The sequence below is a fragment of the Eupeodes corollae genome, chromosome 2 (genome assembly GCF_945859685.1).
Source record: "Eupeodes corollae chromosome 2, idEupCoro1.1, whole genome shotgun sequence".
Lineage (NCBI taxonomy): Eukaryota > Metazoa > Arthropoda > Insecta > Diptera > Syrphidae > Eupeodes > Eupeodes corollae.
The window spans coordinates 143,703,977-143,723,256 of record NC_079148.1 but is presented as its reverse complement, the minus strand read 5'-3'; the positions used below and the strand labels follow the sequence as shown (position 1 = coordinate 143,723,256).

General features: G+C 31.0%; 2 protein-coding genes and 1 pseudogene across 3 annotated transcripts in view; all 3 read right to left on the bottom strand.

The window, feature by feature from the left end:
* The window catches only part of LOC129947255 (bifunctional heparan sulfate N-deacetylase/N-sulfotransferase), a 339,584-nt gene that overhangs the window by 186,117 nt on the left and 134,187 nt on the right, over positions 1–19,280 (bottom strand). The window lies entirely within an intron of this gene.
* LOC129948657 (U6 spliceosomal RNA) lies at positions 8,936–9,029 on the bottom strand (annotated as a pseudogene).
* Positions 17,140–18,536, bottom strand: LOC129947257 (uncharacterized). The gene is made up of 2 exons (XM_056057758.1): positions 17,327–18,536; positions 17,140–17,268 (listed from the first exon to the last, which is right to left on the bottom strand). Exons 1-2 carry the CDS (start codon positions 18,255–18,257, stop codon positions 17,264–17,266), a joined length of 936 nt encoding a protein of 311 aa, XP_055913733.1. The 5' UTR covers positions 18,258–18,536; the 3' UTR covers positions 17,140–17,263.

The following is a 19,280-nucleotide window of genomic DNA, read 5'->3' as shown; positions in this document are numbered from 1 at the left end:
CGAAAACGCCTTTGGATCTCTTGTTTTCTTCTTTTTCCGCCTCTTTCTTGCCGAAAAGTATCCGCAAGCTTAAAAATAAATTCCATGCATATGATTCTAGCGTGCAGTGGAGAGATTTTATGTTCGTCCTCAATTCATTCATATTTATTGAAGTTCTTTTGTGTCCTTTTGCGCATCGGACATGACCGCGTAGACCATTTAAAATTTTGTTACAGGGTTAAAAAAATTACCTCTAAGACTCTTGAAAATCTTAGGTAATAAACATAAATCAAAAATGATTAGCATTTTCTAAAAAAAAAGCATCTTTTTTAAATCCACCACACACTAAACAGAGAAATCATACTTCCAAAGAATTTTCCTTGAAAAAAATGACTGACTTCATCAATTCAAATATTCGTAGCTCAGTTCGATACAAGCAGTTGATCTTTTGGTTTTATGTTAAGAAATATATAAGAATTCTGAATCAGTTGAGCTCTTAGCACCAATCGTTGAATCTTTTTTTTTCTATACAATTTGAAGTCGAAAAAGTGTGCAAAAAGTAGTTTTTCATCATCAAATTTAACCATTAAAAATTATTTTTTTTTAATAATCGATCTAAATAATTTAAAAGCATATCATGAAAAAAAACGAAAAGTGCCCTTTTTCCAGTTTTTACATTCAAAGTTAAGAAACGAAAGTAAAAAACAAAAAAAATATCATTATAAAAACTCTTCAACTTTGGCCTGCTGTATAAGGCAACCAAATAACTTAAATTGAATAACTTTTTCGATTACTCTAACTTCAACTATTTGTGTATCTAGTGAACTAAAAAGTTTTGCATTATAGACCCACTCGAAAAATTAATATTGCAAGCAGTTTTGCATAAACGGGCCACTGTGCGCCTATCATTATTTTGTTGCATTCCTCCCCTAAAACAATTCAACTGTAATACCCGTTCTTCTAGAAATGCTCATCAGTTGGGCCTTGAGCACAGTTTCGGACGTATTGAGATTCTTTCTTAAGTCGCACTACACGAATGTAGAATGCTTTGCCAGACTCAATATTTCCCACTCACTACAATGTGCAGGCATTCAAAACCAATGTGCATCGGTATCTCCTTTCTAATTCTATCCTCACTTCCTTATTGCTCACACAGTGTTTAATAAATTTAAGGGTATTGATACACTCTTGGTGCGCGCGTAATATAAAAAAATGTTATAAATTTAAAACATTCCATCATTACCATTATTAGTTAAAAACAAAATCCTTTGATCAGGCATTAGATTTGTATATTTTCCAAAAGTTTTATAAATATCATTGAAATCTACCGGGTGGTTTCTGAGTTACAGTAGTCATCAGTTTCATCAAAAACGCACTTAACGTTTTGGAATCGATTTATGTACCAAACAAAAGCTCCGTTTTAATGACTGAATAACTCCAAAAATATCTGTGGGATTCAAAAAATATTCTTGCTTTAAGAAAATGCAGTTTGAAGGGTAAAATGCTATTCTAACATTTTTGAAGAAATATTTATAGCCTCCTCTGGTATCTTATGAATTCAGCTTTGATGTGAAAAGTTTTTTGTTGTATTAAGAATGGTTTTGGAATTTTTCTTTCAATGAAAAACATCTTTTTTACCTTCGGCCATCAATAAATATGGAACCTAAGATTCAGCAACTTTTATGTGATGTTTTAAAGAAAATTGAATTATCTTAATTCTTGTAAATTTACAAACTTATCCGTCAAACCTTGTTTTTAAAGGGCTTATAAATAATTACTGGAAGGAGTTTTATTGTTCCTTAACATTATTTTATCATTATTACATTGATGAATATAAAAAAACGTTTTTTGCCAAAGTTGTTTAAAATACTAACAAATCTAGAGACCACGAGAGGTATTGATAAAATAAAAATGTATTTTAAATAAAAATATTTAAATCTATTAAGCAACCATTTTGAAAAATCAACTGTTTACAAATAGAAAATATATTTTAAAATTTAATAACTTGAACATTTAAAAATGTACTAATAGAATAATTTTTTTCTTTAAAAATTTAAATGTCATTAAATTAATAAAAAAAAACTTGATTTAAAAATTTATTTTTTTCGAAAATCGTTTACAGCGTTTTTTTTTCAATCAATTTTGTAAACATACAATTTTTCAACGTAAGTCTTAAAATATTTTTAGTATGCTGATTCTTAAAACTTATTATTGTACATTTTACAGTATTAATTAATTTTCGTTGAAAAAATATCAACCCGTTTATGAGATGGCAAATTTAAAAAATAATAAATTTTTCCAAGAAGTTTATTAAGACAGAAAATTAATTATTGAAATCGGTTAAATAGTTCTTGAAAAAAACTAAAAACCAAATAACGGTTCTTTAAGGACTACCATTCTGGAGAAATCACAAATATATTTTTTTTATCGAAAGAGGCCTAGTTGAGAAAAAAAATGTATAAAAATCTATCGGTTATTTTTTTAGAAAATTCAAATATTTTTTTATTTTTGGTCAAAAATTGTATTTTTGGTTAAAAAAAAAAAGTATTTTTTGACTTAAAAATATATTAAATCACACCTGACGCGAATCGTTTTAAAACCTTAGTTTTTAATTTTGAACTCAATTGAACTAATAGTTGGGGCTGTATTTAGGGACCAACTTTTTCGACTTCCATCGTAATGTCAAATTAGAATAAAATCTCGAGTTGGAAACTTTTAACGAATGGAATACTTGCCATAAAGTTATTATGGGTCGGAAGTAAAAACGTATTAATTATATTTTAGTAAACTATTTGTTTTTGATGTTTATAAGTAAACTTAAACAATTTTATTCAAAAGTTCAAAGGCTACAAATTCGTTAAAGAATAAAATTCTGTCTTTTGCATTCTTATTTGTAAACGGGTCTTACAACGAATGACGGAAATGGTTTTGCAAATTATTTGATTTAATTAATTTTTACACTAGTTTGAATAAATCTGTCACTAAACACTTTGGTTTTGGCTATAAACTGGTCAAGATCTATCTACTTACCAAGTATGAAAAGTCAACAACTAATTCGTGACAGGTTCAATTAGATACGCTAGGTGGCCATGACTTTTTACAAGATATTGATACTGGAATTGCTTGTTTCACAGCACTGTTCACACATACTAAGTTACACATTTTGTTCATATTAAAATAATCAAATTTAAAGTTTTTTTTAACAAATTGTTTAAATGTTTGGTCTTACAGAAAAAAAAACAACCAATAGTCATGGAAACTATCAAACGTAATGTGTTTAAAATAATTGCAGGAAGAAATTTTACGGTTTTTAAACAAAAATGAAAATTTACCAAAAACTTTAAAAAAAAAATTCTTTGTCAACAGACATTTTTTATTAAATTAACATTTTAATTCTTTTGTACTTATCTTAAAATAATTATTTGAAAAAATTGAAGAGAGAAAGTTAATTTTTAAAAACATTTTTGAAAATGTACAAAAAAAAAGTTGAAAATTAATTTTTACCGAATTTCTGGTACTAATTTTTTGTAAAATTGGATTTTTCTAAAAAATAAAAAGATGTCACAAACTTTATTTTTCGTTTGCTTTAAATAATTTTGGAGGAAGTATAAGTTTTTGTTCGTAAATTATTCAAGATGAACATTTTATTTTTCCAAATTTTAATTGATTTATTAGTAACAAAAAAATACACAACTAAAACATTTTTTTAAGTTCTTTTTTAAGTTTTCTGGTGTTATCTATAAGACTTTATTTTTCCCACAGTCGATATCTTGGCTGGTTCTTGAGATATGGTCGAGGAAAAATGGTAACCCAATATCAAACATTCTTGGATTTACATTTTAAGATCCTAGAAAAGTCTTTTTCCTTATAATAAGCGCATACTCAAGGGGATAATACTACACTTAAAATGTAGACAAAGTGTGAGCACTAGGAAAGGGAGAGAAGGGTGAAAGGAGCTGTCGGTGCACATTGGTTTTGAATTAATGAATATTGAAATGACTGGGAAAGACAAAAAGTGTGGTAATGAATGTTAACATTCGCGTAGTACGGCTAAGGAACGAATCTCTGTACTTGACAGTACGACCGAAGGTGTGCTCGAGGGTATACTGATGAGCATTCATAGAAGCACGAGCGAGTATTACGGTTGAACTATTTAAGGGGAAGATTGCAGCTGGCTATTTCTCTGCAGCATAAACCATTAAAATAACGGTAAAAGGGGGTAATACAAGAAACTTTACGACGATGTTTGAGCGAAATGATAGTATTTTCACCAATCAATCTTAATACTGTTCGTTCAATACTGTCCAAGAGGCTTAAGTAAGTTGCAGGAACACCAGCCCAGATATGGGAGCTATAGGTACTCAAGCTTTGGACGTCTCCTAAATAACAGATAGATCAGAGGGAGAAAAAAACTTCTTGCGTCTTAGAAAACCCAAACATCTTGCGGCATTTTTGGCGACATAGCGTATGTGATCGTTCCACAAAAGGTGGTTGGTGATACACATACCGAGAACATCGAGATGTTTAGTCTCCTCTGATCAAGTGCCATCCATGGATAATGGCAAAGGGGGTATATCACGCTTTAACGATACAAGACAACATTGGGTTTTCGAAGCATTAAATTCCACTCGGTTTTTTAATCCCCATTGAACAATGCTGTTTAGGTCGGAATTTAATGAGCTTATCATATTTTGTCGTTGCAGTTCCATATCCGAAGAAGAGGTATGTGATTCCTAAAATTAATATGAAAAGCTAAAAGTACTATCGTCAGCGAAACAATGTATTGGATTAGAAGTTGCAGACAGGAGAATATTTATAAAAATGAGAAAGAGTGTTGGAGATAAAACAAAGCCCTGGGGCACACCAGCAATTATTTTATGGTTTTCACACTTGAAAAACAATACTACTTGTATTGAAGGATTAAAAAGGTAATTACTAATACTAATACTAATAATACTACTTGTATTGAAGGATTAGAAAGGTAATTACTAATCCAATGAAGGAGGGATTCATGAAAATCGAGCACGCGTTTTCGATAAGAGAGCCTGATGCCAAACCCTATGAAATGGTTTTGAAATTACAAGTGTAATAATCTTACTTTAGCCAAAACGAAGTAAAGATTTGTTTCACTGTTCGGTGAGATGAACCTTGAGATCACGAAAGCCGTATTGTCGGTCATTAAGAAGCTTTCGATCTTCGAGATATTTCTTGAGCTGATAATTAATCAGCTTTCATAACCTTGGAAAGAAGGGACGTGAGTGCAATCGGTCGGTAATTAGACGGTGAGAAAGATTCATTGATAACCGAGGATGAGGAAGAATTCCTCATATTTTTTACAAATGGCTGCCTTTGGGACATCGCATTATTTTTTGCCGTAATTGTTTGTCTTGTAAAAATTTGGTCGGTCGAATATAGGCGTTGCAGGCCTTCCTGGCTTGCTTGAACTTATTCCGGTTTTAATCAGTTGGATTGGCTTTAAAACAACGGAAACTTAACTTCTTGACTCTAATAACCTCTTTACAGCACTCATCGAACCATGCGTTTTCCTTAAGTCTGATGCTTTAAACCATATTCAGGCTAAAAGTTCTCATTTCCAGGAGAATAAAACTTGTGATCATATCAGCGCTGGCGTCAACGTCACTATCGAGAAAGCATATCTGGTCACTATGCTTAAAGAAAGATCCTGAAGTAATTATTGAGACCGTCCCAGTTGGCTTTCTCGTATTGCCAACCGGTTTTCTTAAGAGCTCTTTCTTTAACTGGAGAGTTCTGACGCGAGAAATTTGCTGATATGACACAATGGTCCGAGGAGCCTAGACGAGATTGAACACTAACAGTGTCCTTATCAGGGTCGGATGTAAGAAACAAGTCAAGAGTGTTTTCTGCTCAACCTACCACGTCCGATATTCAAGTGGACTCGTTGACCTTTAATCTCGTCTGAATTTCAATCAATTTGAAAACAAAACAATTACAATAACTTTTTATGGGAAGTTAAAAAAAATTAAAATAATGATTAAAACTAAAATAAAATAAAACACACTAAAAAATTAACGTACATAAAAATTAATTTAAGAAATTAAATATTTTAAAAATAAAAAAAACGCTGACTTTAGGATTTTATTCTTATTTGTTGGAAGTTCAAAATATTACATAATAAAATTTTTAAGGAAATTCTTTAACAAAATTATTTTTTTATAAACTTTGAGTGAATTATGATTTTTTTGAGTATACTCAAAGTGAATGTAATGTTTTGTTTTGTGACTAAACATTTTAGTATAATTTAAAATCACTTGACTTAAAGAAAATTGAATCAAAATATCGCTTTCTGAATATTTGGAATTCTGAATAAATAAGTTAATATCCCTTAAAACAGTTCTATCTAAAATTCATTTCCCAATAAAAAATGGATACTAAAAGAACTCTATTTATATTTAAATGTTTTATTTGAAATAATATCACAGAAAAAGGAATGTGCATTTTTTCGAAGAGAGAATTAACATCATATCAATTATTTAAAAAAAAATAATTCATAAAGAATTTAAATGCATGTCCAAAATATAACCTTTTGATCCCATGATGATGATTTAATGAATATATTTCCACAAATGAACATAAATCAAACTAAAAACACACATCAGACAGAAAAATTATGTTGTAAATGTTCTCATATAACTCTCTCAAAAGTCTCAGTATTAACTTTGTGAATTTGTGACTCTATGTAAAAATGCATCATTATCCGCCCTGACCTGCCCCAAACTTACTTACACTGTCAAAACAGTCTTCATCGTCTTTGGCCCGGCTCAGTTCATATAATACCACAATATAAATCTCCATAATACCAAAAACCAAATTTATTAAGCTATCACAAAGAAGGATTTTTTGAAGCTTTGCGATGGCGGTAGTACGGTATAGTGGCATCCTCAAGCAACTTTAACTAATGAACCTTAACCATGATAAACAAAAAGCTGCATTTGCTGCGGTTTACATTGCTCAACAATCCAACAACAAAAACAAAACAGAATGATATCTGTTCAAGTCCAAATCCAAAGGAACAAAAGGGAACTGATGTTGGTACTATATAAGGAGTAAAAAGGACTAAAGTACATATAACAAAAACAGGACCTAGAACAATTTCTGCAAAACAAAATTTTGTTGTTGAATATAATTTTGTATAAAGGTTATGGTATGAGAAAATGCAGAAACAACATTATTATCAAATCCCCCTCCCCCCAAAAGTCCCAACAACCCAGTGTTTGTAGAGACAACAGTAGCTGCTATACAGCCCATTAGCCTGGCTGTAATAAACCGTAATAAATGTCAACCAATTTGCACCCCGAATCGGATTGCACCCCAAAACACAACAACACACTTAACTTGACTCTGAGTTATGTATGATGGTCGGGCTTTGTTGAATTGCGAGTCGGCATCGTCGAAATCATCGACAACAGCAACGGCAACCAGAAATCAAAGGACTCGCAAAGGACTACACAACACAGTACACATTCAGAACAACAGCAGCAGACAGGACGACTGAATTAATGAAATACACTTCGATTGAATTTATTTGCAATGATGCATACATAATGAGCTACATCCACAATATTATGTATGTATAGAGAAAGAGAGAGAGCCAATCAGTAGCAACAAGGATAAACCTGAGTCCTGCAGGTCCTGCAGGTCCTTTGCCACTTAAAGTACCGCTTTATGGAAATCCCTGCGGAAACTTCATTTCGTATACTTATACGTAACGTACGAGTTGAGTTTATGTATTTTATGGTATGTTTACTCATGCACCTACCTACTTACCCCTTTTCCGCCGTTCCCATATATTCATATGTATTTTTTATTTTTTGGGGCAAAATATAATTTTTGTTTCTGTAGAACTTATAAAATTACGTTATGTAGCAAAATCAACGGATTTCGTCCGTCGCCGCCGCCACCCGGAACGAAATCACGAACTCGTTCTCGTTAATTCAAAAAAGCTGATTACTTCTGCGTACGTACTTGTTTAATTAATTTTTAATTAAGGTATTTAAATTGAAAGCCACAGGGAGAGATGTTCCAGGCGAAAGGAAGGAAAGGAGCAAAATCAGAGATACAAGTACGAGTTGGTACTTATACTACTCACTGATACGATATAATCGAAATCAAACGTTCAAGTTATCGTTGTCGTTGTTGTTGTTGGCGGTAAATCGGTCCGACGACGACGACGGTTGTTCGGTGGCGTATACTTGTCATTACGGATGTTGTTTTATTTCGTTTTGCATGTGATAAATGTATTATTATTATTTTTTTTGCATTTAAATAAAAATATCCGATGACATGCGATTTTCAACAATTATAATGTATATTTCAATTGATTCAAGCATTTATCATGCTGTGATTTAATCTCAAAGCTTCAGGTTTCAATGTCAATGTTGTTATTTATTTCTTTTTGAATATGTATTAAGTTTATTGAATTAAAAAATAATAAAAAATAAATAAAATAAAAATAATTTAAGCTATTTATAAATTAAGTTTTTTTTTCAATTTGATGTGAAAAGAAGACTTCGAAGCAGAACAAATTTTGTACTCTCTCTTCTAGAAACTTTTATTGACAAAAAAGATATTTTAACAAAGTTATTTATCAAAATTGAGTTAAGCTTAAATAAATGATACTATTTTGAGCTACTATCAAACATAAAAGATTTTTCTTGAGAAATCACTAAAAATTCTGCTAATAATTCTTGATAAAAATGTGTGCTACATTTTTCTAGGAAAATTGTTGAAAAGGTTATTTTTGTTCTATTTTCTGGACAAAATGATTGTGTTTAATTAAGAGTTTCTATACAAATGCAAATATATCTATGAATGAGAATTTCAGAGTACACTTGGGCGTATACGTACTTTTTACGCTCAAAAAAAATTTGTATTCTTTAGTAAGAGTAAAAAACTCTTTATATTCATTGAGTTGAGCTTAAATGTGACATAAATAGATCATTCTCATCCTTGCCAGGGGTCATGCTATTCTCTGTATCGTTTCAGTTTTAGTATATGTTCTGCCGAAGCACCCTTTACACAAGGCTACGAAGAAATTACTTAGCATAGGAAAGCCTTGCAAATGTATCATCTCTGCAATAAACAACATGACATCCTTTTTAACAGAACCAGGGTTTTCTCTTCCATTTTTCTTCACATCAAGATATGAGGTAGTTTAAAGTCCCCTCCCCCCCTTGAAAAACAAATTTGTTCTTTATCGACACTTCCCTAGCAAATCATAAAAAACAATACACCGGATCAACAACTTAAAGGACTTCATGGTAAGATTATCGCTGATAAAAAAGGCGATCGAATTTTCTATACAAATGGTTCGTTCAAGGATCCAACTTCTAACGCAGGACTTCTTCCCGGTTATAATGGAAGATATATATCAGAACTAAGTGCAATTCAGAAATGCTTATCTTTCACAAGGATCACTGACAACTTCAGTATATTAAACGGCCTTAAAAGTGGTTTCATCAATTAATGCCAGTCGTTAGAAGTCTCTTATACTCCTCCAAAGATACTTGTTTGGCTTGGGTACCTGGACATGTAGGCATCAAGGGCAACCAAGATCCTGGCACCGCAGCTAAGGAAACTTCCAACTTACCATTAACAATTGAAATCCCAGAATTATCGCACTTAATTCAAAAAATATTACCAGCACACTTAGATAAACGAGAAGGCACTTTGTGGGAAAGTAGCCAAGCTTTCTTTCGAACATACGAAATTCACCACAAGCGTACTCAGAACGGTACGTATGAGTCTGGGAATAACACTTTTCGCCAGATAAATGCAATTTTTGTACTGTCGAATTGTCAGTATAGCATTGTCTTGTTACATGTCCTGCTACTGAAATGTTTACTGACGGAAATGGTTCTTCAAGCAGTTAACAACAACTTGTGGAACTACTAGAGCCTGCCAACCCTGAAAATTCCTGGTCTCTAGATCCATATTTCATCAAAAGGTTATTAACTTCACAAAGAAAGTTATTGTAATGGGTCCGATTTGTCAAATTGAACATTTTGCCATTTCTCGACGTTTCAAGGTCCTTAGAGTCGAAATAAAAGAATTTTAGAAAGATGTCTATGCGTGCGTGTGTACGTACGTTCGTACGTCCATTGGCGACGTTTTTTCGTTGTCCATAGCTCGAGAGCCAGAGGAGATATCGACTGCAAATAAATGTTGTTATACAGATAATGAGACAGAAAGATGCAGAAAGGGCTCTCAAGAAAATTGCGTGGGTGGTTTTTTTTATCATAGTAGTTTTAAAAAAGGTGAACATTTTGGTTAACCCTTAATATTTAATGAACCAATGACGCTAGAATTTTTTTATTATATACATATTTTAACGTGATACAAAACAACTATATTTTTAGAAAAAAAATCCATTTAACGTTTTTTTTTTTATAAATCAAAAAAACCTGAAAAAAATATGTTACCTCTAAAATTTTACGACTAAAATATGATTTCATCTCCAAAACAATTTTGTGGAACGAAGAATAATGTTTTTTGACATGTGATAAAATTTCGAGAAATATCTGATTGTCATTTTTTTTAATAAAAATTAAAAATCTAAAAAAACATTTCTCAAAATTGAATTTCGACTCAAATATCTTTTCAAAAACTTGAGATTACGGCTTTAAACTTGTTTTATCTTATAAGAAATATTCTGAAAAATTTTGAGAAAAATCGAATAGACAGTTCTTTTTTTACAAAAAGTTAAAAACCGTAAAAAAATTAACAAAAAATGGTAAAATGGATTTTCGACTCAAATATCTTTTCAAAAATTTGAAATAATGGCTTCTTTTTACTTTAAACTTATAACATTTCAACATTAGGAACCATTTTAAGAAAGTTCGAGTTGACAGTTTTTTACATAAAATTAAAAACCAAAAAAAAAATTTACAAAAGTGATTTTAGACTCAAATATCTTTTCAAAACTTTGAGATGTTGGTTTTAAACTACTTTTATCTCTCAAAAAATATTGTTGTCAACATTTAGTAAAATGTTGAGAAAAATCGAATTGGAAGTTTTTGTACAAAAAAATTAAAAACCAAAAAAAAAAAATTACAAAAGTTCTTAAAAACTGATTTTCGACTCTGGCTTCAAAATATTTTTATCTTATGAAAAATATTGTTTTTAACATTCGATTGAGAAAAATCGAATTGATCGAATCGAAATTTGAGAATTACATTGAGGAATTGTAAAAAAAATACTTGAAGTTGGTAAAAATTTACTTTCGACTCAAATAGCTTTTCAAAAATTAAAAATATAGGCTTCAAACTTATTTTATTTTACAGAAAATATTATTTTCAATATTTAACAGAATGAAATCTACAAAAAAATAGTAAATTTGGTTAAAATTGATACATATAGACAAACTTTTAAGCAAGACAAATCGACAGAGAGGATGGGAACTTATCAGCGTGGCCCGCATCCCAGCCTTTTTTTTTTTTTTTTATTTTTTGGACAAACTGATTCTGATAAGTGGATAAGAACTTTAGAGTACACTTAGGCGTATACATACTTTTTTTTATTATTTGATTGTTTAGGAATAAACATAATTTTAATTTTTCTGTTGGGGTAATCATTTGAAATCGAAATTTAAAATGGACTTTAAGACTGTGTTCGATATTTTTGCAGTGAATTTAGCTTACTTCAAAACATACAGTTTTTGTATAGTTGTCATAAATCATTTCATTAAATTGTGTTACATGAAATACAAAAATTACAACAAAGTTATTATGTGCATTAAGTTGAGCTTAAATATGACAAACAACAGAACATTCTCGATAAATCAATTTTAAATTCCTGTTATTGGTTGTGGGATAAATTTCCTAGAAATATTATTTCTATATTTCTATCCTTTAAGTCCATAGTTCATTAAAAAGTTATTTAAATTTATTTTCTGACAAAACTTATGATGTATTATAGTATATAAATACATATTTAGTAAATAAAGAGAATTGTTTTTATTTATAAACTTAAATTGAGAATAAAACTAATGTGAATGAATTTCAGTGTACTCTGAGGCGTATACGTACTTTTTTTGCAATTTTGTTTACTATTTGATTTTTGGTACAATTTTTCAATGGTGAACTTAAAATCGAATTTATTCTTCTGATAGCGAAAATAGTGTTGGGTTGATAATTTTAAAATTGATTTTAATCGTCTTAAACTATTTTAGCTTCTCTCGAAAACATACATTTTTAGTTGATGACTAATAAAAGTAAATAATCTAATTTAGTTTTTTAAAAGCCTTTAAGCTTCAATGGAATTAAAACAAAATTGAAATATTGAAAATTAAATATGTATTCACTTCGAAACAATTCCCAGAAAGCTGAATTTTCGTAATGAGCTTCATTTATTCCTCGTTTCGAATTCCTAAAAACTCCTCTTATTTTGCACTAGAAAAAAAGGATAAGGAGGGTTCTAAAAGGCTCAAATAAATTGTTTTGCAGATTTCCCGAAAAATTAAGGTTCTTTTAAAAGTTCCAAATATAACTTTTTAGCACATCTAACTTATTTTACACAAAAAAGTGTTGACGCTTTTGTTCACTTAATTTATACATTTTTAAGAAAATCGTTAGGTTAAAGTACATTTAATCAAAAATTTAATGATGTCATATTTTTGTTTTATTGTTTTATGTCTCACAAAATACATTTTATTAAAAAACCAAACTCCAGAGTGGTATTGAAAATTTCTAAAAAGTTTATTTTTCCACAAAACGATGTAATTATTCATAAAACAATATATTTAAGGTGAGTAGATTAAGTTCTAGAAGTTAAAACTTGATGTTTTCATCAAGATGGGTGAAGGATGACTTTAAGTTTTTATGTGGTATTTCAAATTTACCCAACCTAAAAATGTTTGCTCTAGTCCAAAATTTAAGGACTTTTATGGAAATAAAATGAACCAAAAAATTATTAATTGATTTTTTTTTACTAAAGACAATAAAACATTTTAATTATTTCGTGTCTATTATCAAAGAGAATTTCAGCATACACTTGGGCGTACAAAAACTTTGTATCATTTTAAATGGAGTACCGAAGATATATTCTGCAAACAAAAATTTCCGATTTTGAACAAATGCACGTCAGCCTCAAATAAGATTAAACATAACCATGTTAAATAATACGAAAAAAATGTAGGTCCCGAAATTCCATGTGCGCAATTGTAAGCATTAAGAACCCGTATCTGTAATTTGATAAACTTTCAAGACCAAAGTATATACCAAATTTAGTTTTTTAAACATTTTTAAAAAGTTTTTAACATTAGAATTTCATTTTGAAAAACTGATCAATCACTTTTCAATAGTGACTTTACAACGTTCCTTATCCTTTCACTAACCATCGAACTGGAATTGTCAATTTGTTCAGTGGACGCAACATTTCAACTGTGGGAAAGAACACGAACCACCAATGAACGCAAATTATAAAAATAATGCGGAATAGGCGACGGTAATTTTAAGAGCGTTAACTTCAATTTTTGGTCTCATTTTTTGACCCTAGTAGACTTTAAATACAAAATTTAGTGAAAAAGTAGAAAACGATCCAAAGCAGTCAATTTTACGACATTGCGTTAAGACTTTGGTTAACATTCAGACAAGGTCAAGAATTTAAGGCTATGGATCATTTGAAGCGACATAATTTGTCGGATTTGGCAAGTTGTCAAGTTCTCATTGTAAGCGTTGGGCTTGTATAAATTAAAAACTTATTCTTCTCAGGTTGTTTAATTTTTTATTGGCGCCCTTCTTGTTCGGTAGTCAGACAATAACTGCCTGTACTAAAACTTACAAATGTCATTTTAGCTTAATAGCATATTGATGGGGTTACCAGCATTAAATTATTTGTAAATTTATAACATAAATTATTCGTACATTTATAACATAAATTATTTGTACATTTATTACATAAATTGTTTGTACATTTATAACATAAATTATTTGTACATTTATTACACGCTTTTTTTTTTTTTTTTTTTTTTTTTTTTTAACTTTCTAAAACTAATCATAACCAAAGCGAGTGGGTGGGCGAATAATTCGACCACTGCGTGTACTATAATTTTCATTATTCGAAAGTATATTATCTTCAGGTTTATTATTTACAGGTGTTTCTGACCCTAAATCACCGACGGGTTGACTAGTCAACTGATTGGAATCATTTGGATTCATAGGCCCAGCCGTTGGTTCAGGTTCATCCGCATTCACATTATAATTGATATCTTTATTTTGATTTAGATATTTTTTAACACCATTTACTGGTGGCACAATATTAATGTCTTTCAAATTTTCTAAATTATTTGTAACAGGACTTTTGATATGCTCTTCAAGTAACATATCACTTGTATCAAAGTTATTATTAAATGTCTTAGCAATAAATCTACGATTTCTTCTATAGTGATTATCAAAACAGTCTTTTAAAATATAGGATCTATTGTTTACGATACCAACTACAGTGCCATAGTTCCACCCTTTTTCATTTTTTTTTAAAACAACGCGATCACCGATATTTAAGACAGGAAAGGTTTTTGCGTTTCTATCATAGTAGTGTTTTTGTTTTTGCTTTTTCGTTTCAATTTTATTTTGAACAATCTGCTCACTTACATTGTTTCGACACAGTAGTGCGTTTGAAATTGGTTGTTTTGTTTTTGCATTTCTACCAAGGAATAACTCAGATGGTGAATATTGCATACTTGCAATAGGAGTCGAATTGTACTCCAAAATTCGATATCTGAATTGATCAACGTTTCCGGTTTCAATACATCGTTTTAAAATGTTCTTAGAGATAGCTACACCCTTTTCTGCAAGTCCATTACTTTGAGCATACCGAGGACTTGAAAATTTTAAGTTTATGTTACATTCCCTTGCGAATAATTCAAATTCATATGAATTAAATGGATTATTATCACATTTCAAAATTGTAGGGTAACCAATTATGTTGAATAAAGGCAAAATTACTTCAATAATATGCTTTGATGTCTTATTTTTAAGTTGTTCCGCAAAGATAAAATTGGAATATGAATCAATTAATGATACAAAATCATGACCTGCATATTGGAACAAATCCATAGCTACTATATGAAATGGGTATTCTGGTGATATTTCTTGAACTAAAGGTTCTTTCTGATTGTTTCTTTTAAATTTTTCGCAAATATCACAAGATAAAACTATTTCTTTTATTTGCTGTGACATTCCCGGCCAAAAATACTTCATTCTTGCCGATGAAAGTGTTTTTTCGATACCTAAATGTGACTCATGAACCATCTTACATATTTTTTCTTGTAGTTCAGACGGGATTACCAATCGATGATCCTTAAATAAGAGTCCATTTTCACAATGTAACTCATCTTTATATTTGTGAAATTTTTTAGAGAAATTATCAAGTTGGTGAAATGTTGCCCAGCCATTCGTAACATATTTTCGTATACGACTATATTGTTCATCCTGTTCAAAAACTGATAAATACAGATCTAAGTTTTGCTTTGATAAACATGCAGATTTTGTAACCATATGTATTACACCCGATAAATCACTGAATTCAGAATCCTCCGATAATTGCGCTCGTGAAAGGCAGTCAGCTACCAACATTTGCTTTCCGGGTTTATAAATTAATTCCATTAAAGGATACTTTAATAAAAACATAAACATTCGCTGCAATCGCGGTGATACGTCATCAATACTGCGTTTAATTAGAACTTCAAGTGGCTTATGATCACTTTCAACGGTAAAATCTCGACCGTATAAAAAGAAATGAAATCTCTGACATGAAAAAACGACCGCCAAAAGCTCTTTTTCAATTTGAGCCCACTTTTGTTCGCTTTTACTCAAGGTGCGTGAAGCATATGCGACAGGATGACCATCTTGTGTTAAAACACAACCCAGACCATCCTTAGATGCATCCGTTTGCACGATCACAGGCTTATTTGGGTCATAAACTGACAAAACCGGATTAGACGCAATAATTTTTAAAAGATTTTTCATTTCAGTTTCATGATCCGATGTCCAACAAAACTTAACATTGTTATGGGTCAAATAACGTAATGAAGCAGTTTTTTGCGATAAGTTCGGAATGAATTTCCCTAAGTACTTAAAGAGTCCTAACAGTCGCATAATATCATGTTTGTTTTCTGGTTTTTTCATATTTAAAATTGCATTGCAATACGTTTCTGGAGGTTTTATTTTACCGTTTTCTAAAATATGACCCATAAATTTTACTTGTGTTTTTCTATATTGAATTTTTTCTGAATTAAACTTTATATTGTTCGCACGCGCACGTTCAATGACAATTTTTAATATTCTATCGTGTTCTGACTCCGTTTCCCCAGCAATTCCAATATCATCAAAATACACTACAACCCCGGGAATGTCACCAAATATTTGTACCATTTTGCGTTGAAAAATTTCAGGAGCACAGTTTAAGCCAAAAGGTACCCTATTGAATTTATATCTACCAAACGGAGTCATGAATGTAGTGAGATCAGAACTACTTTTGTCGAGTTTCATATGCCAAAACCCACTTGCCAAATCAAGTACCGTGAAAACTCGTTTTCCATTTAATTTGCTAATAAAATCATCTATGGTTGGAATTAAAAAATGTTCCCTCTTAATACAGGCATTTAATGGTTTGGGGTCTAGGCATAGACGCAACTTTCCATTAGGTTTTTCAACAACCTGAAGATTATTCACCCACTCAGTAGCGTAATCAACTGGTGAGATGACTCCTATACGAATCATTTCTTTTAATTCCTGCTTTAATTTTGTTACTAAACTTAAAGGAATACGTTTTTTGTAATTTAAAACTGGTTTTGCGTTTTCCACTAATTTAATATTTACGTTGCCCGGCAATGCGCCTAACCCACCAAAAAGATCTTTATTTTCAGTAATGAATTTATCCGCAGTCTTTGGTAAACAAACGAGAGTATTCACATCTAGTCTTGTTATTAAATTAAACGTAATAGACGTTTTCAAGCCAAGTATGGGCTCACATGTATCGTCAACAACAAAAAATAGAGCAGATTGTTCCGTTTGAGAAATTGGATCAACACAAATTAATTTAACAGAACCAAAAACTTTTATTTCATTCCCATTATAATCGGTAACACAAAACTTTTTTTCTTCGTTATTCAATTTAATATTAATTTTTTTAATTAAACTCAGAGGGACGCAGTTCACATCTGCACCGGTATCGATTTTAAATTCCACAATTTCATTATTAATTTGGTACTTCTTAGTCCATCTTGAATTAATTGACATATTCTTACTTAATCTACAAATATATTTCAAATTTACTTTCAACCCATCAATATGCTTTACATTAAAAATACCTGAGTCTGATTCAATCCAAGAATTCCCTCCAGAAAGGGCTTTTACAGCTTTTTTATCCAACTTGTTGTCCAGTTTTTTGTTTTCCGTTTTGCTTCCCATTTTGTTGTTGCTTCCCCTTTTGCACCATTTACTAAAGTGCCCCTTTTTTCCACATGTGCTGCAGACGATGTTGTTTGCTTTACATTCCCGCAAATGTGCTGTTGAGAATGGTTGATGTCCACAGTTATAACAGTGACGAGAAATCGCATTGATAGAGTCCGATAATGTTGGTTGTTCACTTGTAACATGGTGAACTTGTTGTTGTTGATTGGTTTCCAAAAGTTTTTTGTTGGTGTAGGCAGCTTCAAATACCTTGCAGGTGTCCACCACAGTTTTCAGTGATTCATTTCTTCCATCAAGAAGCTTAAGTTGTAACTTCTTATCTGCAATGCCAATTATGATGCGGTCTCTCAGCATCCGTTCTTCATATGAAGCACCGCAATGACATTTGAATTCACAGTATTGAATTTGTTTGCGTAGTTCTGTTTCGAATTCAGCAAACGGTTGTTTTTCCCGTTGGACGATGGTGTTATATTTGAATGATTCCATGGTAACATTTTTTAACGGGACACAATAATTATCGAACGCTTGTAAAACATCATTTAATGTTCTTTCGATGTTCGGCGGAGCTTCTTCGCCTTCTGCAACCTCTTCAGGATTTTGCTCGTTGCCAACTATGCCAGGAAGTGTTCCATCGTTGGGAAATAAAGTATTATATATTTCCATAGCACGAGGACCGATCAACCAGAGAAAATTAGCTATTTTCGTTGGCTCCCCTTCGTCCATCTTACCATTTGCCATCATGAACATAAGGAATGTTCTCTTCCACATAGGCCATTCCTTAACAAGGTTGGAGCAGTCCAGTTCAATTGGAAGTCTATTATTTGCCATTGTCTTCTGACACCATGTAAGCGTTGGGCTTGTATAAATTAAAAACTTATTCTTCTCAGGTTGTTTAATTTTTTATTGGCGTCCTTCTTGTTCGGTAGTCAGACAATAACTGCCTGTACTAAAACTTACAAATGTCATTTTAGCTTAATAGCATATTGATGGGGTTACCAGCATTAAATTATTTGTAAATTTATAACATAAATTATTTGTACATTTATAACATAAATTATTTGTACATTTATTACATAAATTGTTTGTACATTTATAACATAAATTATTTGTACATTTATTACACTCATTGGAAAACTTATGACTTTTCTCAAACGAAGTTCGCTTTACAAAAATTCAGCCTTTTCCGATTTGGATACTTGCAATATTTTGGTTTTTAAAGCATACTTTGCAAGAAATACTGTTAACTAAATCGAAATTTAAAAACCATGTTTTAAAAAAAAGTTAAAACAAAGCTTAGCAAATTTAAACTTCAGATTTTTCGAATATTAAAATACAAACAATTATAAGTTTAAAAATAGTTCTTATAATTTGTACGTTATTAAGAAATAAGTTAAAATCACTATTAATTCTGATAGATAAGGGAAGCTTTTTGAACAGTTTGGCGGAAGTGGTTAGATAAAAGTTTGTAAAAAGTGATCTACGTGCAAACGTAACATTGAAGAGTGCTAAATTATTTACTCGTAAGTTAAATACGGACGAATTTCTAGATGGTATATTGCCACTTTGTATAAAGAATTCTTTCAAAACTTTGAAAACATGAAGTTGTCTAGGAGGCAGGATGCGCAGATCACAAAAAAGAGGCCAGCTATTTGTTAACCGATTTCTACCGCCTATGATTCGTACGATATGTTTTTGAGCAACCAAGAGTGACTCAAAAGTGCTCCTGTAAACGCCTCCCTAATTAACTATACCGTCTTGCACTTTTGAGTTAACAAGTCCGCAATAAATCATTGGCAAAACACTACGTGAACATTAAGGTTTTAAAAGATACATCTTTCGAGTTACTAAATT